Raw genomic sequence first — 23,533 nt, forward strand, 5'->3', positions numbered from 1 at the left:
GTTATGGGGAGAGGGCGGGAAAGTGGAACTGAGCAGTGACAGATCAGCCATGATCTTACTGAATGGCGGGGCAGGCTCGAAGGACTAGATGGCCTACTCCTGCTCCTATTTCTTATGTTCTTATGTTCAAATCAGGAAGGATATATTGACCTTGGCGGAAGGGCAGTATAGATTTACTAGTCTGGTACAAGGCTTCAAGTTTTTAAATGATGTGGACAGGTTTGAATAAATCTGTCTTCTCCTCACTTGAGTTTAGGAGACTGGGGGATGATGTGAATGAACTGCTTAACATGATAGCAGGATTTGATAAGATAGTTAAAGGAAGACTATTTTTTTTTAGTCGGGAATCAAAGAGCAGGGGCATGTAATGTTAAAGTAAGAGTAAAGCTATTCAAGTGTGAAATCAAGAAGGGCTTTTTCCACATATATAGTAGCAGAAATGAAGAACTCCCTCCCTCAAAAGGCTGTGGATGCTAATGTTTAGGATAGTCTTTCAGGACCATTTGGAATATGGAGCAAACATGGATAACTCAGAGTTAAAGGTACAGATCCACCATCACCTACTCAAATGGTGGTCTGTCTCGAGGGGCTGAATAGCCTCCTCCTGCTCTGCTCCTGTGAAAAAAACCTTTCCGAATCTCCAATTCCTAATTCTCTTCATGAAAATTATAACGTCATAGAATAGAATCCTGCAGTGCAGAAGGAGGCCATTTGGCCCATCGAGTCTGCACCAACAACAATCCCACCCAGACCCCATCCCCATAACCCCGTGTATTTACCCTGCTAACCCCCTGACACTAAGGAGGAATTTAACGTGTCCAATGCACCTAACCAGCACATCTTTTGGACTGTGGGAGGAAACCAGAGCACCTGGAGGAAACCCAGGCAGACACAGGGAGAACACGCAAACTTCCACACAGTGACCCAAGACGGGAATCGAACCAGGGTCCCCGACGCTGTGAGGCACCTTGAAAACAATCTCCTCTTATCCTCTATGCTCCTGAGAACACAATCTCTCCTCATAATCACAGCTTTCCATCTGTCACATGATTGCAATGGATCTGCGCTGTTAGTTATTTACAGTCTGAATATCTTTGAGGTCCCCAAAGCTGTAACAAAATACTCTAAACAGGGGCTTGACTGATGTCCTATCCAACTTTTCAGATTTATGAAACTCCAAATATTCAACGCCCATTCCCTTTACAACATTCTCACCCTGTAGGTGACCACTCCCCGCCATAGCACTGTCACACCTTTAGGCCAATCCCACACATCACAAGCTGATAGTATCGAGATGTTGTTGCCGTGAATGTAATCAGTGGCAATCTCATTTCAGTTGGGTTGAGAGATAGACGGGCAGTGTAACGTCAAGATAAATTTGAGTGGGTGTTGTGCCACTCCACCATGTTCCACCCAGAAAGGTTAACAAAAAGGCTCTTTGGATTCCTATTGAGACAATGACACCATTAAAGCAATAGTTGCCATGGAATATATTTTGCCATCCACATTGCCATGTTTATGAGTAATGGGACAGTGACGCAATCATTGGTGGAATTTTCACTGTTTTTGAATGTTTGATTCATTCGCTGGGTTGTTGTGTGCAAAGCTGGCATTCCTTATCCATCCCTAACCAGTTTGATATGACTAAGTGACTCATTAGACTGCAGGAGAAACCAGTCGATAGTTTAGCCACACAAAGGGCAGGTTGAATAAGGACCTCAGCTTTCCTTCCCCAAAGGATAACAGGGAACCAGTTGGCTAATTTACCGGAACTTGACAGCTTTACAGTCACTATTACCCAAACCAAATTTAATCTCCAGACTCCTTCCATTTTAATTCTCAATTTGGAATTTGACCTCACATTCTCTGAATGATCAGCTGAGTAAAGTAACGCTATAGAGCCTCATCTGTTTCCATTGATTTTGAAATAAAAATGAGACAAATCGGAAAATAACATCGTCAAAGATATGAAGTGACAACAGCACAACAAATCCGAAAAGATCTTGGTTAAAATCCCTTTACCTCAGGCTTCGAGCTTTTCTTTCTGACCCTCACCGTGTAATTGTGCGCTGTCGATATTAAGCAGGGTGGCAACCGTAACATTCAGTCTTCCCTGGCTTCTGAGGTAAAGGTTTTTGAAGAGGTCTATTATAGGCTCTGAACTATAGACGCGACGCCCCCCCCCCCCCCCCCGAAAGAGAGGCCAACATGACTGAGGGAATGCTGCACTGTCAGGGGTGCCATATTTCAGAAGAGATGTCAAACAGACAGTTCTGACAAAGGGTCATCCAGACTCGAAACATTGGCTCTGTTCTCTCTCCACAGATGCTGTCAGTCCCACTGAGATTTTCCAGCATTTTCCACTTTCTTTGCTTCGGATTCCAGCATCCGGAGTACTTTTGCTCTTAATTTAAACAGACAGTGTCCTGGGCAGTATTTATCCCTCAACCAACATAACTAAAACAAATTATTCAACCATGCATCATACTATGGTTTGTGGGAGCTTGCTGTGCACAGTTTAATTGTGAGGATGTAACTTCAACAGTACTTCATTGGCTGTGAAGCTTTATATGATAGTTTGTGGTCACAAAAGATATATATTGCTATAGAAATGAAAATCTTTCTTTCCTTTCCTTAGAACATCAACTAATGTCACACTCTTCCCGCTTTGATAGTCTGAATATTAATTATTGATCTTGTTTACCTCAAATACATTGAAAGTATGAACTCAACCAGAGTTCAATTGAAGGTAAGGCTGTGGTGATTTGAATTGAATTAAATAGGCAAAAAGTGCCTTTTAGAACAATGGTCTTAGAACATAACAGCGCAGTACAGACCCTTCGGCCCTCAATGTTGCGCCGACCAGTGGAACCAATCTAATGGCCCTCTAACCTAAACTATTCCAATGTTATCCATATGCCTATCCACTGACCATCTGAACGCCCTTAAAGTTGGCCGTCCCCACAGACTGAAGTGTCAGGCTGAGTGACAGTACGTAACCGCTTGTTAATCATTTATCATGGGTAGATAGGTTTCTGATAGACAGGGGAATTAAGGGTTATGGGGAGAAAGCGGGAAAGTGGAACTGATCCACTTCAGATCAGCCATGATCTTATTGAATGGCGGGGCAGGCTCGAAGGGCTAGATGGCCTACTCCTGCTCCTATTTCTTATGTTCTTATCCCTTTTTCCATTCAAATTACATCTTCCAAAGTGTATTAATTCACACTTATCAGGGTTACATTCTATCTGTTACTTATCTGCCCATTTGACCAACTTCTTTCAGCCAAAGATGCTCACCCTCACAGTTAACCACTCGGCCAATCTTTGTGTCATCCACAAACTTACCAATCCTAAACCCATGTAGTCGTCTATGTTGTTTATATAAAGGACAAATAATAGGGGGCCCAACACAGATCCCTGCCAATCTGAGCACAGTAAGATCTCACAAAGCCATGTTGGCCAATGTGCAGTGATGTTGTTTAAAGGTTAACTAACAGCCATGGAGGACTCCATTGTTCTTTCTTGACTTCAACTGGGTGAGTTGTGAAGAGTAACTAAATTTATATCAACTGTTTTACGCCAATATCCAACTCCAAATTATCCCCATTGAATTGCTAATACAGCAAGAAAAAAAGCAAAAACTTGCAATGATATAGCACCTTCCTTAATGTCCTAAAGCACTTTGCAGCTGATGAAGTACTTTTGAAGTAACTGCTGTGATGTAGGAAACATGACTGTGCAGAGTAAGATCCCACAAACAGCAATGGGATAAAAGATCTTTTTTTTTAGTGATATTGGTTGAGGGCTAAATATTGACCAGGGCACATGGTTAAACCTCCCTGTCCTTCTTCAGAATAGCTCCAATGGATCTTTTGCAGTTTATTCATCTTGTAACCTCCTCCAGACCTATAACTCCACATTCCTCTCTACTCGTCCCGTTCCTCCAAAGCTGGCTTTTTCCGGATATCCGTCTCACTCCTCCTTTCAACCCCTCACTCCTCCCTTCAAGCCCCTCCTTTAAACTTTTAGATCAACCGTTTGGTCACCTCTGCTTTTCCTATGAAGTGAATAACTTCATATTTCTCCACATTGTAATCCATCTGCCAAATTGTTTGTCACTTGCTTAGCCTCATCAAATCACCCTGAAAAGCAGCTTTGCATCCTCCTCACACTTCCACCTTGTTGTGTTTCACCTGCAAATTTGGAAATGTTACATCTAATTTCCTCACTCAACAAGGGGCATACACACGGTGGGTCGTGTGAGGGCTGCTCTTGGATGTTGTTTCGTGAGTTGCCTTGTGCTTCACATCGTTAGTGTACGCTTAAACTGGACCAACTGACGGGCAACATGACAGCTTAGTGACTATCACTGTTTGCTGTGCAGATACATGGATTTGGGCCAGTATCTGTGGGATTTTGCTCATTCTCCCTGTGCTTGCGTGCGTATTCTCCAGTTTCCTCCCACACCCCAAAGATGTGCTCTCAGGCTGATTGGTGCAAAAAATTGTCCCTAAATTAGTCTTCCCTCAATCTTCCCCAATAGGCATAGACAAAGGTCATAGGTAGAGGAGGGCACTCAACGTTAAAATGGTGGCGCGGGCCTGTTTCGCCGAAGGGCCTGTTTCCCGTGCTGTGTTGTTCTTTGTTCTTTAAGTCATTGATATAGATTGTGAATAGTTCGGGCCCAAGCACTGATCCTTACAGTTCCCCACTAATCTTTGTCTTTGCTTTAGTGTCTATTTTTCCTTTCTGTGAAACACCTTGGGGCATTTTTGCTATGTTAAAGATACAGGGGCCTTCACGCAATAAACTAGTTGCTGTATTTGCATACGTGACGTTCCTCTGAAGGATTCTGAAATTACTGAGGATGTGACAAGGGGCTATACAAATCCAAAGATGTGCAGGTTAGGTTGATTGGCCATGATAAGAATTGCCCCTTAGTGTCCTGAGATGCGTAGGTTAGAGGGATTAGTGGGTAAATATGTAGGGGTAATGGGGGTGGATGGGATTGTGTTTGGTGTAGACCCGATGGGCCGAATGGCCTCTTTCTGTACTGCAGGGTTTCTATGATTTCTAAATGCAGCCTTCCATCCTTTTGGTTAAAGACTGCTGTGTTGAAGATAGTCTAGCTCGACATATGATAGTCAGAGAAGGCACTTGTGCTGCACAACAGGCCCTTTGGCCTCTGCACCAACATGTGAGAAACACCTGACCTCCCACCTACTTGGCCCATAGCCCTGAATGTTATGATGTGCCAAGTGCTCAGCCAGGTACGACTGCGAGGCAACCCACCTCTACTACCCTCTCAGGCAACACACTGCAGACACTCATGGTAACCACTATGCTACCGTAGGCGGCATGGTAGCACAGTGGTTAGCACTGCTGCTTCACAGCTCCAGGGTCCTGGGTTCGATTCCCGGCTGGGGTCACTGTCTGTGTGGAGTTTGCACATTCTCCTCGTGTCTGCGTGGGTTTCCTCCGGGTACTCTGGTTTCCTCCCACAGTCCAAAGATGTACGGGTTAGGTTGATTGGCTATGCTAAGAAATTGCCCCTTAGTGACCAGGGATGTGTAGGTTAGAGGGATTAGTGGGTATAATATGTAGGGATATGGGGGTCAGGCCTGGGTGGGATTGTGTTTGGTGCAGACTCGATGGGCTGAAGGACCTCTTTCTGCACTGTAGGGTTCTATGAATATCTCACCATCCTCTGGGTAAAAAGATTTTTCCTCACATTCCCCCTTAAACATCCTACCCCTCACCTTGAACTTGTCCACCTTGGGACTGACCCTGCAACTAAGGGAAATAGCTGCTCCTTATACACTCTGTCCACATCCCTCATCATCTTGTACACCCTGACCAGGTCACCTCTCAGTCTTCTCTGCTCCAATGAAAATAATCCAAGTCTATCCAACTTCTCTTCATATGTTAAATGTTCGTTCTCAGCCATCATCCTGGTGAATCTCTTCTTCATAAGAACATAAGAAATAGGAGCAGGAGGAGGCCATCTAGCCCTTCGAGCCTGCCCCGCCATTCAATAAGATCATGGCTGATCTGAAGTGGATCAGTTCCACTTTCCCGCTTTCTCCCCATAACCCTTAATTCCCTTGTCTATCAGAAACCTATCTACCTGTGACTTAAATATGTTCAGCGAGGCAGCCTCCACCACTTCAACGGGCAGAGAATTCCAGGGATTCACCACCCTTTGAGTGAAGAAGTTCCTCCTCAACTCTGTTCTAAACTGCCTCCCCTCTTAATTTGAGGCTATGCCCTCTAGTTCTGTACCCCTTCCAGTGTAATCACATCCTTTCTATAATGTGGCGATCAGAACTGCACACAGCTGTGGCCTCTCCAAAGTTCTATACAATTCCAACACGACCTTCCTGCTTATGCTACCTATCAATTGTTAAAGGCAAGTGTCCCATATGCCTTTTTCACCACACCAATAACACGTCCTTCCATCTTCAGAGATCTATGGACAAACAGGCCAAAGTCCCTTTGTTCCTCAGAACTTCCGAGTGTCATGCTGTGCACTAAGTACTTCCTTGTCAAATTAATGATCTCACAGTGACGGGACAATTTAGGAACAGTGCAGGACTTTTAAAGTGATTTTTCACAGTGCTCAGCAAAAGTATATACCAGTGAAAAAGAAAGATTGAAGGAAAAGGGATAATCAGCCACAGATATCTAAGGGAATAAAGGAAGTATCAACTTGAAAGAAAATGCATACAAAGTGGCAAAGATTAGTTTTGAAATTAGAGGATTGGGAAATCTTTAAAGTTCAACAGAAAGTCACAAAAAAAAGCGATAAAGAAAAGAAAGATAGATAAGATAAACTAGCTCAGAATATAAAGCAAAAGTTTCCATAATGAAATGTTTCTACAAAATGAAAAAGAGTGGCTAAAATAAACATTGGTCCTTTAGAGGAATAGAAAGGGGATTTAATAACGGGAAATGGCTAAGGCATCGAACAGGTATTTTGTGTCGATCTTCACAGTGGAAGACACAAATAACATGTCGAAAATTGATGACAAGGAGGCTACAGCAGGAGAGGACCTAGAAACTATCACTAAAGAGGTCGTGTTGGGCAAACTACTGGGGTTGAAGGTAGACAAATCTCCTGGTCCTGATGGAATGCATCCCAGGGTAGTAAAAGAGATGGCATGGGAAATAGCAAATGCACTAGCGGTAATTTACCAAAATTCGCTAGACTCTGGGGAGGTTCTGGCAGATTGGAAAACAGCAAATGTGACGCCACTGTTTAAAAAAGGAGGTAGGCAAACAGTGGGTAAATATAGGCCAGTTTTCCTAGTTAGCAATCAGTGACTAGTGGTGTGCCTCAGGGACCAGTGTTGGGACCGCAATTGTTTACAATTTACATAGATGGTTCGGAGCTGGGAATCAAGGGTAGGTTGTCAAAGTTTGTAGATGACACTAAGATGAGTGGTAGAACAAATGTGCAGAGGATGCTGAAAATCTGCAAAGGGATATAGATAGTCTAAGTGAGTGAGCAAGGGTCTAGGAGACGGAGTACAATGTTGGTAAATGTGAGGTCATCCATTTTCAAAATGGACTATTATTTAAATGGTAAAAAAATTGCAGCATGCTGCTGTGCAGAGGGACCTGTGTCCCTGAATCGCAAAAAAGTTAGTTTGCTGGTGCAGCAGGTAATTAAGGAGGCAAATGGCATTTTGTCCTTCATTGCTAGAGGGATGGAGTTTAAAAACAGGAAGGTTATGTTGCAGCTGTATAAGGTGCTGGTGAGGCCACACCTGGAGTCGTGTGTGCAGTTTTGGTCTCCTTACTTGAGAAAGGATATACTAGCACCAGAGGGGGTGCAGAGGAGATCCATTACGTTGATTCTGGAGCGGAGAGGGTTGGCTTATGAGGGGAGACTGAGTAGCAGGGGCTATACTCATTGGAATTTAGAAGAATGAGGGGGGATTTTATAGAAACAAAGATTATGCAGGGATAGATAAGATAGAACTGGGAGGTTGTTTCCTCTAATGAGTGAAACTAGAACTAGGGGGCATAGCCTCAAAATAAGAGGAAGCAGATTTAGGACTGAGTCGAGGAGGAACTTCTTCACACAAAGGGTTGTGAATCTGTGGAATTCCCTGCCCAGTGAAGCAGTTGAGGCTATTTCATTGAATGTTTTTAAGGCAAGGATAGATAAACGTTTGAAAAGCAAAGGAATAAGGATTATGGTGAGCTGGCAGGTAAATGGAGCACAATGGTTAGCACTGCTGCCTCACAGCACCAGGGACCTGGATTTGATTCCCAGCTTGAGTCGCTGTCTGTGCAGAGTCTGCATGTTCTCCCCGTGTCTGAGTGGGTTTCCTCTGGTTTCCTCCCACAGTCCAAAAGATGTGCTGGTTAGGTGCATTGGCCATGCTAAATTCTGAATACCTAAACAGTGCTGGATTGTGGCGACTAAGGGATTTTCACACTAACTTCATTGCAGTGTTAATGTAAGCCTACTTGTCAGAACAATAAATAAACTTTAAAAAATAAACTTTAAATTGAGTCCACAAAAAGATCAGCCATGATCTTATTGAATGGTAGAGCAGGTTCGAGGGGCCAGATGGCCTATTCCTGCTCCGAGTTCTTATGTTATTTATATTAGAAATGGTAAACAAACCATGATGGGAAACGACAGAGTGTACAAATCTAAGAGTGAATCAGCAGGCGAGGCTAGATGTTACAACACTAATAAAAGAACAAAACTAAAGGCTTTATCTCAAAATGCACATAGCATTCAAAACGAAACAGATAAGCTGAAAGCACAAATAGGAAGGAGTGAGTATGATCTGATAAGCATTACAGATACGTGGCTACAGGATGACATCGATCAGGAACTGAATATTAAAAGGGTATGTGACATTTAGGAAGGACCGGAATTTAGGAAAAGATGTAGGGGTGGCTGTGTTAACTAATCATAGCATCGGAAAGGGATGAACTCAGGGAATCAGGATGTCGAAACAGTTTGGTTACCGATGAGAGGTGGTAATGGCGATTGTGGGAGTCATGTACAGGCCTCCTAACTGTAACTACACAGTAGGACAGAGTAGAAAGGAAGAGGTAAGGGGGAGGGAACAGTTTAGATCAGAGTTGAGGAGGAACTTCTTCACTCAAAGGGTGGTGAATCTCTGGAATTCTCTGCCCGTTGAAGTGGTGGAGGCTACCTCGCTAAATGTATTTAAGTCATGGGTAGAAAGATTTCTGATAGACAAGGGGAATTAAGGGTTATGGGGAGAAAGTGGGAAAGTGGAACTGATCCACTTCAGATCAGCCACGATCTTACTGAATGGCGGGGCAGGCTCAAAGGGCCAGATGGCCCTTCGAGCCTGCCTCCAGCTCCTATTTCTTATGTTCTTATAGGTAATGGGAGCTTTTCAGAAAGATTCAGTAATACCCATGGGGAATTTTAATCGACATACATATTAAGAACATAAGAAATAGGAGCAGAAGTAGGCTGTCTAGCCCTAGGAGCCTGCCCCCCCATCCAATAAGATCATGGCTGATCTGAAGTGGATATAAGAACATAAGATTGGAAAATAACATAGGTAAATTGGAGAAGAACATAATATTGGAAAAATCAGATGGGCAAAGCTAGCATAGATGAGGAGAGGAGTTCAGAGAATGGTCCAGGATAGTTTCTTAGAACAGCACATTCAGGGGTCACCCAGACAGCGGGCTATACTAGACCTGGTATTGTGCAATGAAATAGAATTAACTGATAACTGAAATAACTCATCAGGGTCCGGTGTCCCTTCACCAGATTCCCTTTATTCACAAACTCTGTTCTACTCCTAGAGTGATTCAGGTACACAGTCAGAATCTGGAGGACCAGAAGACCTGACGCTCCCATATTTAGATATGGGTAAGGCTCCCTGATTGGGCAGGCAATTATGACCTTAATCAGGGACCTCTCTTGATGCCGAACCAAATAAACAAAATCAAATTAACTTAGGGACAACTCCCAAAAGGAGGGGAACCGCCTGAAATAGGTAAATTTACCATTGTCCCAGATGACCATAGGCTGATCTCCCCTTTGAGGCTTGACTAGGGGGTCAGCAACTTCCAGATTTTTAATCTTCGGTATTAGTATCAGAATATTGAGGGCGTGTTGCCTTTGCAGTATTCAAAGGGTGGCACGGTAACACAGTGGTTAGCACTGCTGCTTCACAGCTCCAGGGTCCTGGGTTCGATTCCTGGCTCGGGTCACTGTCTGTGTGGAGTTTGCACATTCTCCCTGTGTCTGTGTGGGTTTCCTCCGGGTACTCCGGTTTCCTCCCACAGTGCAAAGATGTGCGGGTTAGGTCGATTGGCCGTGCTAAGAAATTGCCCCTTAGTGTCTAGGGATGCGTAGGTTAGAGGGATTAGTGGGTAATAATATGGGGGTAGGGCCTGGGTGGGATTATGTTCAGTGCAGACTCGATGGGCTGAAGGGCCTCTTTCTGCACTGTAGGGTTCTATATAATATTCAGCCGTTTTTTGACATCATATGGAGTGAATTGTATTGGCCACAGATTGACATCTGTGATGCCGGGGACCTCCAGAGAAGGCTGAGATGGATCATTCACTTGAACTTCTGGCTGAGGATTGCTATGAATACTTCAGCCTTATCTTTAACACTGATGTGCTGGGCTCCTCCATCACTGAGGATGAGGATATTTGTGAAGCCTCCATTCATTGCTGGAAGGACTACAAGGCTTGGATATGATCTGTTGGTGTGGAATTGCTTAGTAAGTAGGAGGGCAGCTTGAGGATTTTGACCTAGCAACAAGGAAGGATTGTTGTGTCCATATAGGTTTGAGTCAGGATAGTGTGTAGCTTGGAGGGTTGGGGAAGGCTTGCAGGTGGTGGTGTTCCATTGTATCTGCTTGTCCTTCCAGGTGGTAGAGGTCACGGGTTTGGAAGAGCCTCGGTAAGTTGCTGCAGTGCATCTTGTATGTGGTAGTTACTGCTGTCACTATATATCAGTGGAGGGAGTGAATGTTTCAGGTGGGGAGTCATAGAGGTTTCCAGCATGGAAACAGGCCCTTCGACCCAACTTGTCCATGCCACCCTTTTTTTTTTTAACTCCAAAGCTAGTCCCAATTGCTCGCATTTGACCCATATCCCTCTATACCCATCTTACCCATGTAAATGTCTAAATGCTTTTTAAAAGACAAAATTGTACCTGCCTCTACTACTACCTCTGTTAGCTTGTTCCAGACACTCACCACCCTCTATGTGAAAAAATTGCCCCTCTGGACACTTTTATATCTCTCCCCTCTCACCTTAAACCTATGCCCTCTAGTTTTAGACTCCCCAGCCTTTGGAAAAGACATTGATTATCTAGTTGATCTGTGCCCCTCATTATTTTATAGACCTTTATAAGATCACCCCTGAACCTTTCCTTGCTCCACAGAAAAAGATCCCAGTCTATTCAGCCTCTCCTTATAACTCAATCCATCAAGTCCCAATAGCATCCTGGTAAATCTTTTCTGCACTCTTTCTAGATTAATAATATCCCTTCTATAATAGGGTGACCAGAACTGTACACAGTATCCCAAAAGTGGCCTTACCAATGTCTTGTACAACTTTAACAAGATGTATTTTGACTCAGATATGACTCTTGTATTCAATGTTCTGATCAATGAAACCAAGCATGCTGAATGCCTTCTTCACCACTCTGTCCACCTATGACTCCACTTTCAAGGAGCTATGAACATGTACCCCTAGATCTCTTTGTTCTGTAACTCTCCCCAACACCCTACGATTAACTGAGCAAGTCCTGCCCCGATTCGATCTACCAAAACGTATCACCTCACATTTAACTAAATTAAACTCCATCTGCCATTCGTCAGCCCACTGGCCCAATTGATCAAGATCCCATTGAAATCTGAGATAATTTTCTTCACTGTCCACTATGCCATCAATCTTGGTGTCATCTGCAAATTTACTAAACATGCCTCCTATATTCTCACCCAAATCATTAATATAAGTGACAAATAACAGTGGACCCAGCACTGATCCCTGAGGCACACCGCTGGTCACAGGCCTCCAGTTTGAAAAATAACCCTGTACAACCACCCTCTGGCTTCTGTCATCAAGCCAATTTTGTATCCATTTAGATACCTCACCCTGGATCCCACGAGACTTAATCTTATGCAACACCTACCATGCGGTACCTTGTCAAAAGCCTTGCTAAAGTCCATGTAGACATCAACTACATCAACATCAACCTCATCTACCTTCTTGGTGACCCCTTCAAAAAACTCAATCAAATTTGTGAGACATGATTTTCCACTCATAAAGCCATACTGACTGTCCCTCATTAGTCACTGTGTCTCTAAACGCCTGCAGGTCCTGTCTCTCAAAATATCTTCCAACAACTTGCCCACCACAGATATGAGGCTCACTGGCCTGTAGTTCCCAGGCTTTTCCCTGCAGCCCTTTTTTAAAGAAAGGTGGCGGATGGGGTGCAAGCTGCTTTGTCTAGGATGGTGTGCCAATGAAATGCAATGAGGATTTACCTGGAATCCTTTCGAAATTGCCTTCATTCTAACCTTTTAGACAAGAACATCTACATACACGACACCCCATGTTTTAATTATGCATTATTGATTTAGTAACAATTGGAAACAGAGGATCTCTTATAGCTTCCTGAATACTAGGCCACGGATGAGTAACTTTGATCTCTGCTGTGTTATCAAATATTAGCTGGGTTAGTAATAGAAGTGTCTTGGTTAGTTTCTCAGCACTGTTGGATTAGGAGGAGGAAAATCAGCCTGGGTCCCTACCCAGATCATGAAGCAAGACCTCATGAAAAATGAGGCACTGGATAACAATGGGGTTGGGCTGGAAAATTCTGTTCCCCAGGATCTAAGCTCATTGGCACTCACTGTCAAAGCTCACACCCAAATAAACCGTCAACTGGCTGAGGTGGCAGAAGATACCAGATAGTCAAGGAACCACATTGCGGTGAAGGATCTGGGTGGACAAGGAATGGGCAGCAAAGTAATAACTGGGGAAACTCAAATTTGGTCATAAACTGAGAGTACATACAAGCCAGATACACATCCTATGTATAAACTGGTAAGTACTTGAAATTTGTTTATTATCCAGTGCCAATGGATAGCTCAAGTATGAAAATATAACGTGGCTGTATCTCTTACCTGCTGAAGGTTATCCAAGAAGGCAAACTTGCAGTCACCCCCTCGTCTTTCCCATAGTGGAATGTGTTTCTCCGTATGAGGGGTGACCTCTGCACTCTCAACATGATCACTCTTTTGCTGATTTACAGGTAATGGACCTTCCACACTTTGCGCAGTGTCTTGCTGTTGTGTTGGAATCTCCTTACTTTGAGGTCTTTGTCTATCTAGAGCTGGATGAGGAACCTGTAGGTAATCTGATGGCGCAGGAGAGTCACTGTCAGAGGTGTGTTCCTCGGTCTCTTTGATTCGCCTCCCCACTCTCCGGAGTTCCTGTGATGCTGGTGACACCAACATGCCTCTCCCCATCCTTCGAAGAGACGGAGACAAGGAGACCCTGGCTGGGGCTAGCCTATCAAACTGGAAGCAGGGACTTTGGGAAATCTCTTGGTCTGGGGAGGAGGAATATTGGAAGTTGGGTAATGGTTTCTTGTGTAGCAGTCTTTTAATGCATTCACCTTCTTCGTCAACCATTTGTAACTGACTTGTCTGAACCTCAGTGTGAATATTCCAGGCACAAGGACTCTTTTTCAAACCAATCTTTTCTTCCAAGGTATCTTCATTGCTGTCTGAGTTCACTACTTCACACACTCGCTCTCGCATTTCCAGGTAGGTCTCAGAGTGCAAGTTTTGCACATTGACTTCCATTGGCTTGTAGATCCTGACCTATTCAAAAAGGAAAATGGATGTACTTTAAATCATACAGTGGTTAATTACTCATCATTATAACACATGTAGTCTTCAGATAAAGGAAGGTTCCCCCCACCCCAGGCTCCCATCTTAGCAAATATTGTTAACGGTTCTCTCCCTTCAACTTCTGTTCCTCTTTCCTTCAAAGCTACCACCATCTGTCCCCCTGAAAAAAAGCCCTTGGCTCCACTCTCTGAGCAAACCACCACCCCCTCTCCGACCTTCCTTTCCTCTTCAAATTCCCTGGACATCTTGTTGCCGCTCATGATCTGTGCCCATCTTTCCCAGAACCCCATGTCTGACTCTCCCCAGTCAAGTTTCCACCCCTGTCAAAACACATTGCAACGGATTTTATCAAAGTCACAAAATGGTGTCTTACGTGACAGTCACAAAGAAAAACTTTCCCTCCTTGTCCTTCTCGACTTGCCTGCAGCCTTTAAACGGTGGATCACTCCACCTTCCACTAACACTTCTCCACCATCATTCAGACTAGCCTGAATCCTTTATTATCTATATAATCAGAGCCAGGGATTCATTTTTTAAAATTTATTCATGGACATCGCTGGCTGGGCCAGCAATTATTGCCCATCCCTGAGGGCATTAGGGAACAATCACATTTCTATGGATCTGGAGTCACATGTAGGCCAGACCAGGTAAGGACAACAGATTTCCTTCCCTAAAGGATATTAGTGAACCAAATAAGTCTTTACGACAACGGTTTCATGGTCATCAGTAGATTCTTAATTCCAGATATTTATCAAATTTGAATTTTAACCTTCTGCCGTGGTGGGATTTGCACCCAGAGAATTATCCTGGGTTTCTGGATTACCAGTCCAGTGACAAAGCCACTGCGCCACCAACTCCCCACTAATGCTTTCTCTTGCAATAGCTTCTCTTCCCACTCACACACCGTTAGTTCTAGTGTCCCCCTGAGGATCTATCCTTGGTTCCTCTAAATCCTTATTTACATATTGTCCATCAGCTGAAAAGTAGGGTTAGTTTCTGGATATGAATCATAGAATCATGATTCTATGAAAGAAGCCCTTCGGCCCATCGAGTCTGCACCGAACACAATCCCACCCAGGCCCTACCCTCATATCCCTACATATTATACCCACTAATCCCTCTAGCCTATGCATCCCTGAACACAAAGGGGCAATTTCTTAGCATGGCCAATCAACCTAACCCGCACATCTTTGGACTGTGGGAGTAAACTGGAGTACCTGGAGAAAACCCACACAGACACGAGGAGAATGTGCAAACTCCACACAGTGACCTGAGCCAGGAATCGAACCCAGGACCCTGGAGCTGTGAAGCAGCAGTGCTAACCACAGTGCTACCGTGCCACCCAGCACTACTTTAGGGATACCTTTTAGTTTATGCTCTCCTCCCCTCGCCCCGCACCAGAATAGAATGTCTACCCTCGGAAGTTTTCACTGGTGCCATCCGAAAATTGCCACCCCAGTGTTTCATCATTTACCCAGCTCAATGCCGCCTTGAAAAACAAGTGCCAACAACCGAGCCCCAGAAAGACCCGGTAATGAAATAAACTCTGGCCCAAGGTTTGAATGAGAAAAGCTGGCCAGAATTTTGAAGGCAAATTTATGCCACTTTGGATCCCAGAAGTTATCTCAGGGAAAGCTGCAATGGACAATGCAGGCTGCTTCAACCCTCTGCCAAATATCTGATCAGTTCAGTAGCTAAAACGCCCAGATGATTTACTGCAGCGGTGGGCTACCTCCGGCCTGCGGTGGGGGACGTGTGGCCCATCTGGGTTGTGAGTGCAATCCCCGAAATGTTTTGTTGACCACTGCCCACGTGCAGAGTTGCCACATCCCCACTGATTTCTATCTGGGTAGCTTTTTTCCTGCTGGTGTGACGGAAGTGATTCACACATAAAGCAAGGACAAGTGAGATGCAGGCTAATTGCTCACAACATTGACCGTGTATCCAAATAAAAGAAACAATATTTCTTCTGTTTACAAGTCAGAATTGACGGCAGCACAATCAATACATGAATAATGAAGCATTTACAAAATCTTATGAAATATTTGGCATGTATTAGAAGCATAGAATAGCTACAGCGTAGAAGGAATCCATTCGGGCCATCGAGTTTGCGCTGACTCTGAGAAAGCATCTTACTCATACCCACACAACCCTGCCCATCCCCCTAATCCGCACATCTTTGGACTGTGGGAGCATCCAGAGGAAACCCACGCAGACACGGGGAGAATGTGCAAACTCCACACTGTCATAGAATCATAGAACCCTCCAGTGCAGAAAGAGGCCCTTCAGCCCATCGAGTCTGCACCGAACACAATCCCACCCAAGCCTTACCTCCATATCCCTCCATATTATACCCACTAATCCCTCTAACCTATGCATCCCTGGATACTAAGGGGCAATTTCTTAGCATGGCCAATCAACCTAACCCGCACATCTTTGGTCTGTGGGAGGACACTGGAGTACCCGGAGGAAACCCACGCAGACACGAGGAGAATGTGCAAACTCCACACAGACAGTGACCCGAGCCAGGAATTGAACCCAGGACCATGGAGCTGTGAAGCAGCAGTGCTAACCACTGTGCCACCCAAGGTCAGAATCAAACCTGGGTCCCTGGCTGTGGTGACTGTGCTTAGCACTGTGCCCAATGTTAATTAAACGTGCTCAATCTTAGTCAAGGGTCATAGTTAGTGAACAAGCCCTATTTCAATCTTGTGACCCACTGAGATGAAGGACGGCCACTCATGCAGCTCACTCACTGGCCTAGGTTGCCAATCACTGATTGAGACAATGTCCACTGAAATGCAGTTTATGTTGTGACCAATATTAAACTGTCAACATTTTGTTTAATTCTATAAATGTGGAAATTCCAGACACCAAAGAAATGAAGAGAAACCTGTAGAACGACTAATCGTTGTAATACACACCCTAAATCACAATGAGAGACCGAGTTGCCTTTGCTTCTTCTATCCTGGTTCCCAAACAGAAATAAATAAGCTGTTTATGCCACTGTCAGGTCATAGAAACTAGAAGCAGAAGTAGGCCCTTCGAGCCTACTCCCGCATTCCTTTTGATCATCGAATTCAATATCCTGATACCGCACCCCCCTTCCTCCCATATCCCTTCATCCCTTTAGCCCCAGGAGCAAGATCTAATTTCTTCTTGAAATCAGAAAACATTTTGGCCTCAACTACTTTCTGTGGTAGTGAATTCCATACATTCTCCACCCTCTGGATGAAGAAATTTCTCACCTCACTTCTAAAAGGTTTATCCCTTTTATGCTCAAACTATGACCCCTAGTTCTGGGCTCCCCCCACCATTGGGAACATTCTTTCCGAATCTACACTGTCTAACCCTGTTAGAAGGTTAAGTTTCTATGAGACCCCTCTCACTCGTCTGAACTCAAATCCTTTTAGGTGATTTATTTTCATCCATTTATTCTCTTAGTCATAGTGAAAAAACACCATTTATCATCTTGTTTAGATTCATAAAAAATGCCCTATCAGATTATATTTAATTGCTCCCATTGATACCAGGCCCATTTTTTTTTAGCACGGTAGAAAATTTACTACGTATTAGTTACCTGCCAGAAGTTATTATTGCCCCAGCGTCAGCTTGGTTCATTAGTGGCATTGTCAATTCCGAGTTAGCAGCTTGCAGGATCTAGCTCCCGTACGAGACTTTGAGAGTGTAATTTGGGCTGACACGTCAGTAGAGGACTGAGGGAAAGCTGCACAACTTTAGGGTAACTGAGGCCTTGTGAACCCCTCTCAGGGAAAGGTAAAAGACACCACCTGAACAATAGTAGTGACATTCTTCATCCCAGCCCATAACCCACATCAGCGTCACTGAAACAGATCATTTGAACTTTCATCTTAATCCTGTCAGTTGGAATTTGCTGTGTGGAATGTGACTCCTTGGTTTGTCATTTTATATGACATAACTCTCTCTCTCTTAACCTTTCCGTACCTGATGGTGCATAGATCATAGAACCCTACAGTGCAGAAAGAGGCCCTTCGGCCCATAGAGTCTGCACCGAACACAATCCCACCCAGGCCCTACCCCCATATCCCTACATATTATACCCACTAAGCCCTCTAACCTACACATCCCTGGACACTAAGGGGTAATTTCTTACCATGGCCAATCAACCTAACCCGCACATCTTCGGAGTGTGGGAGGAAACCGGAGCACCCGGAGGAAACCCACGCAAACATGAGGAGAATGTGCAAACTCCACACAGACAGTGACCCGAGCCGGGAATCGAACCCAGGACATTGGAGCTGCGAAGCAGCAGCGCTGACCACTGTGCTACCATGCTGCCCAAATGATTGGGCCTGCAGATTGGCTGGCAGCTCACTAAGAGGGGGTGGAGGTCACAGCCTTAGCCAATGACCACTACCTCCAGGGTAAAATGTCTGCAGGGTAGCTGACCTTTCATGGGTTAAGGAGGGGTATGACCTTGTGTTTGGGGGAGGGGTCTTTGATGGGCACCCAGGATACCCCAAAGGAAGTCACATTGCAGTAAAAGCTACCAGTCTACCCACGTTGTGTGAGCTTTCCCTTGCAATAGCAGCGGGAGTGAGGTGAAATACATAAGTGACTGTTAATTTGCCACTCAGTAGGCTTAAGGGTGCTTGGGCCACCTGATGCTTCCCTTACCCACTGTACAAAGGGAGACAGGGTGGGGGTGAGCAGAAGGCAATGGAAAGACCACACACTGCTCACCGGAGATGTAAATTCCAACCCAGTCTCAACATGCTCCAGATCCAGACAGCCAAATCATCATTACTGTTACACTTCCTTCTAGAACTTAAGCATATCATCAGTTTTGTAGGAAAATATCACCACTATTGTATGGATGAATAGATGTTGTTTAAAAACTATTGAATTGCATTTACTCTGGTCAGGCTGGTTTCAGATAAATCTACCCCTGAAACAGCAATGGGAAGGAATTCCAAGTTCCCTTTCCATACTGTTGTTGAAACAGGAACCACTCTGGTTTGTACAGTGCAAAGTTTTTGGGACAAAGGGCAGACTAACAGCACTATATTAGTGACAATACATTTTCTACATATCCCTGACCAAGCTGTGAAAGGACACTGATTACTCAGCCAATGTGCAAAAAAGAAACTGATTTAATCATAGAGTTTTACAACACAGCAAGAGGCCCTTCGGCTCATCATATCTGCACATCAAAGCACCTATCTATTCTAATCTCACTTTCCAGCACTTGGCCTTGTATGCTATGGCATTTCCAAATGCTTCTTAAAATGTTGATAGGTTTCCTGCCTCCACCGCCCTTTCAGGCAGCGAGTTCCAGATTCCCACCACCCTCTAAGTGAAAGGGTTTTTTCCCCCCCAAATTCCCTCTAAATCTTCTGCCCTTATCTATGCCCCCTGATTACTGACCCCTTTACAAAGGGGAAAGGTTCTTTCCTATCTATATCCCTCAATTTTGTACACCTCAATCATGTCCCCTTCTCTGTTCTGAGGAAAACAACCCCAGTCTACCCAGCCTGTCTTCATAGCTGAAACACTGCAGCCCAATCCTGGTGAATCTCCCCTGCACCCTCACTAGTGCAATCACATCCTTCCCATAGTATGGTGACCACGCAGCACTGCAGTTGTGGCCTAACCAGCATTATACACAGCTCCATCACAATCTCCCTGCTCTTATATTCTATGCTTTGGCTAATAAAGGCAATTATCCCATCTGTTATCCATCTTATCTACCCATCCTGCTGTCTTCAGGTTCCTATGGACATGCACCCCAAGATCTCTCTGATCCTCTGTACCTCCTATCATTCATTGTGAATTCCCTTGCCTTGTTAATCCTCCCAAATGCATCATCTCACACTTTTCAAAGTTCTTTTCCATTTGCCATTGCTCTGCGCATCTTACCAGCTCATCTATATTGCCCTACATTGACCACCAATTATCTATAAACTTGCTGATCATATCTCCCATACACATATCTAGATTGTAAAGTATACTACAAATAACAAGGGACCCCATACCGATCTCTGCGGTACACCACTGGAAGAAGTCTCACAACACCAGGTTAAAGTTGTGGGACTTCTTACTATGTTTACTCCAATCCAACGCCAGCATCTCCACATCATGTACACCACTGGACACAGGCTTCCAGTTCACAAAAGCTACCTTTGACCGTCACTCTCTGCCTCCTGCCACTTTTGGATCCAATTTACAAAATTGCTCTGGATCCCGTGGGCCCTTACCTTCTTGTCAAAAGCCAAATTGAAGTCCACGTTGCAACTGCACTGCCCTCGTCTACACAGGGAGCCAAGCTCAATTCCAGCCTTGGGTGTCTGTGTGGAGTTTACACATTCTCCCTGTGTCTGCGTGGGTTTCCTCCGGGTGCTCTCGTTTCCTCCCACAGTCTACTCAAATCAGATTTAATTTAAACAGCCAGATATTTCACTTTGGATTAAACAGAAGTAGCAGAGGATGGGACTGCTCCATTGCCCTCTGGGTTACCAGCCCAGCATGGTGCTGGAGGAGTGCGGTGACTTCTTGCAAGCTGTGCCCAGCACACCTTCTATCTTTTACTCTTATTCAATGCTTCATTAAGTTGATCTTTCTCTACACCCTAGCAATGACTGTAACACCACATTCTGCACTCTCTTCTTTCCTTCCTGAGGTACAGTATGCTTTGACTGTACAGAAACAATACTTTTCACTGTATACTAATACATGTGACAATAATAAATCAAATCAAAAAACTTCCCTTGTGCCACGGTGACTGAGAATAGATTATTTCAGAAACCCTTTAACAATCTGACTGCATTGGGACCTTCTAAGACGTTTTTACAGACAATGAAGGAAACACTTCACTGTTTTGATTTAGTGGCACAGCACGATCCCACAAACACCACAAATGACATGTTGGTTGAGAGATGGGTGGCACAGTGGTTAGCACGGCTGCCTCACTCGCGACCCAGGTTCAATTCCAGCCTTGGGTGTCTGCGTGGATTTCCTCCGGGTGCTCCGGTTTCCTCCCACGATCCAAAGATATGCAGGTTAGATGGATTGGCCATGCTAAATTGTCCTTTAGTATCCCAAGATGTGTAGGTTAGGGCAATTAGCAGGGTAAATACATGGAGTTAAGGGGATAGGGCCTGGGTAAGATGCTCTGTTGGTGGGTCAGTGCAGAATAATGGGCCGAATGATCTCCTTCTGCATTGTAGGGATCCTGTGATTCTAAACATAGAACACTACAGCACAAACAGGCCCTTCAGCCCACAAGTTACGCCGATCATATCCCTACCTACCAGGCCTATCAATAACTCTCAATCCCATTAAATCCCATGTACTCATCCAGAAGCCTCTTAAAAGACCCAATGAGTTCGCCTCCACCACCACCGACGGCAGCCGATTCCGCTCGCTCGCCACCCTCCGAGTGAGGCCACTTGCTCGCCACCCTCCGAGTGAACTGGCCAGGATTTTGAGCAGAATTCCCCTGTTCTCCTTCAGGGTAGTGTCATGGGATCTGTTAGGCTCACCAGAGAGAGGGAAGAGGAGGTAGGACTTGCCTCCAGTACTGCACTCAGTGAGGGTCCGCTGAGATTGACTGGGTCTTGAACCCTGTCTCCTGAGCAGTGAGAGCTGGGACAATTCCAGTGCATTCTGCCAGGTTCAGGCTGTTTCTCTGAACCCTGTCCAGCATCACTGGAAAAATCAACTCCAAAAAAAAACTTCCATATCATTCCCCACTGCTGCTGCTCTGATAGTGGTCAAACCTTTCAGTAAGACGTCTGACAACACCAGGTTGATTTATTTGATAGTAAACTCACAAGCTTTGGAGGTTTGCCCCTTCGTCAGGTGGATGGAGAGTTCTGGCCTCAGACAGAGCATATAACAGCACACACAGTTTACTGATTAGAATGCGAATCTTTCAGCACAGCTTATCTTCTGACCACAAACCCCAGAGACAGATCAAACACCTCCCTAACCCTACTGAAAGAATATTTAAAATATTACCACCACCTTTAGACTGCGAGGCTGGTTCACACTTTGTAGCTGGGACTCCGAGGGAGATGGTGAATGCAGCTCCAACTCCAATTCAGCACAGCACCTTAGCAGGGAGGTGTGGGGCGGAGCTGGCTCAGAGAGAGGGGAGGAGGTTTGGTCAGAGAATTCAGCGCAAATCCAAGAGGTAGTGACAAGAGTTTCAGAGAACTCAAATCACCTCCCTGAGTAACCCTGTCCCGTTCCCCCAACACTGCAGATTAAACAGCAACAAAGCCTCCCAGTATCGTTCCTCTTTATCACCAATCTTGCTTTATTACGCTGCACTCAAATTAAACAGGAACCCGTCCAAAACAACTCGGATTTTCTTTGCTCCATTCCAAAAAACTGGATATACAAGTCTGCTTTGCAAAATCTCCTTGTGTAAACCTTGCCTTTTTTATTATTACATCTGTCTTTTAATTGCAAACTTTTGTTTCACAATTCGCTGGTCGTAATATATCTATTTCTGATCAGCAGATTGGGTTTAACCTTTGCCCATGTTGTACTCTTTACTCTGACACCACCCTGTTACTGAGGTGGATAAGATATACTGCGGTCTCTTCCAAAACAAAACCATTTCTTCATCCAGCTTTTTCAATAGCAAGCAACGTTAGTCCTGTATTCAAGTGTCATAAGTGAGCCTCTTCAATCATTCTTACTGGGCACAGCTCCAAATTCCAAGGGTCACTATGCTATGAACAGTATATGCTGATACATTCCATATTAAGCTGTAATCTATCATTTAACTGTCAAAATGCAGAAAAAAAATCGCACTTGTTCAAATAGTGTATGGAGATCTTGAGCATAGTTTAAAAACTAGAACAAGGCCAATTAGGAATGATAGCAACAAGCACCTTTTTCACACACATGTTGAGGGTCAATGGGACATTTTTTACACCTGATTTTTACTGGGCAAAGATGTTGAGGGAAGATAAATGAAGACTAATAAATGTGGTTGAAGTCTCCTCCTGTTACACTGCGCTATATTCTTGCTGATCTCCCCTGCTGGTGGCACAGTGGTTAGCACTGCTGCCTCACAATGCCAGGGACCTGGTTCGATTCCCAGCTTGGGTCACTGTCTGTGCAGAGTCTGCATGGTTCCCCCTCTGTCTGTGTGGGTTTCCTCCGGGTGCTCCTGTTTCCTCCCACAATCTGAAAGACGTGCTGGTTAGGTGCATTGGCCAAGCTAAATTCCTCCTCAGTGTACAGTTAAAGGAAGGACGTAAATAAGGTTGAAAGAGCGCAGAGAAGGTTCACAAGGATGTTGTCGAGACTTGAGAAGCTGAGTTACGGAGAGAGATTGAATAGGTTAGGGCTTTATTTCCTGGAGCGTGGAAGAACGAGGGGAGATTTGATAGAAGTGCATAAGATTTTGATGAGCAGAGATAGAGTGAACGCAAGCAGGCTTTTTCCACTGAGGCTAGGGGAGAAAAAAAAACCAGAGGACATGAGTTAAGGGTGAAAGGAGAAAAATTTAAAGGGAATATTGGGGGTCGGGGGGGGTGCTTCTTCACGCAGAGAGTGTTGGGAGTGTGGAATGAGCTGCCGGACAAAGTGGTAAATGCGGAGTCACTTTTAACATTTAAGAAAAACTTGGATGGGTTC

The 23,533-nt window shown here is 44.7% G+C and overlaps 1 protein-coding gene across 1 annotated transcript in view; it reads right to left on the reverse strand.

Annotated features, from left to right (window-relative positions):
* The window catches only part of plekhg7 (pleckstrin homology domain containing, family G (with RhoGef domain) member 7), a 75,106-nt gene extending 52,939 nt beyond the window's left edge, over nt 1-22,167 (reverse strand). Inside the window, exons 1-2 of the mRNA XM_080207798.1 lie at nt 21,905-22,167; nt 13,166-13,867 (exon numbers count right to left, since the gene is read on the reverse strand). Coding sequence (XP_080063924.1) covers nt 13,166-13,849 — 684 coding nt within the window. The 5' untranslated portion in view covers nt 13,850-13,867; nt 21,905-22,167. The remainder of the gene's footprint in view (nt 1-13,165; nt 13,868-21,904) is intronic.
* Between the last annotated feature and the right edge of the window lie 1,366 nt (nt 22,168-23,533).

This window comes from Carcharhinus amblyrhynchos, chromosome 19, assembly GCF_965287045.1.
Source record: "Carcharhinus amblyrhynchos chromosome 19, sCarAmb.v2.hapA, whole genome shotgun sequence".
In the NCBI taxonomy this organism is placed as follows: domain Eukaryota; kingdom Metazoa; phylum Chordata; class Chondrichthyes; order Carcharhiniformes; family Carcharhinidae; genus Carcharhinus; species Carcharhinus amblyrhynchos.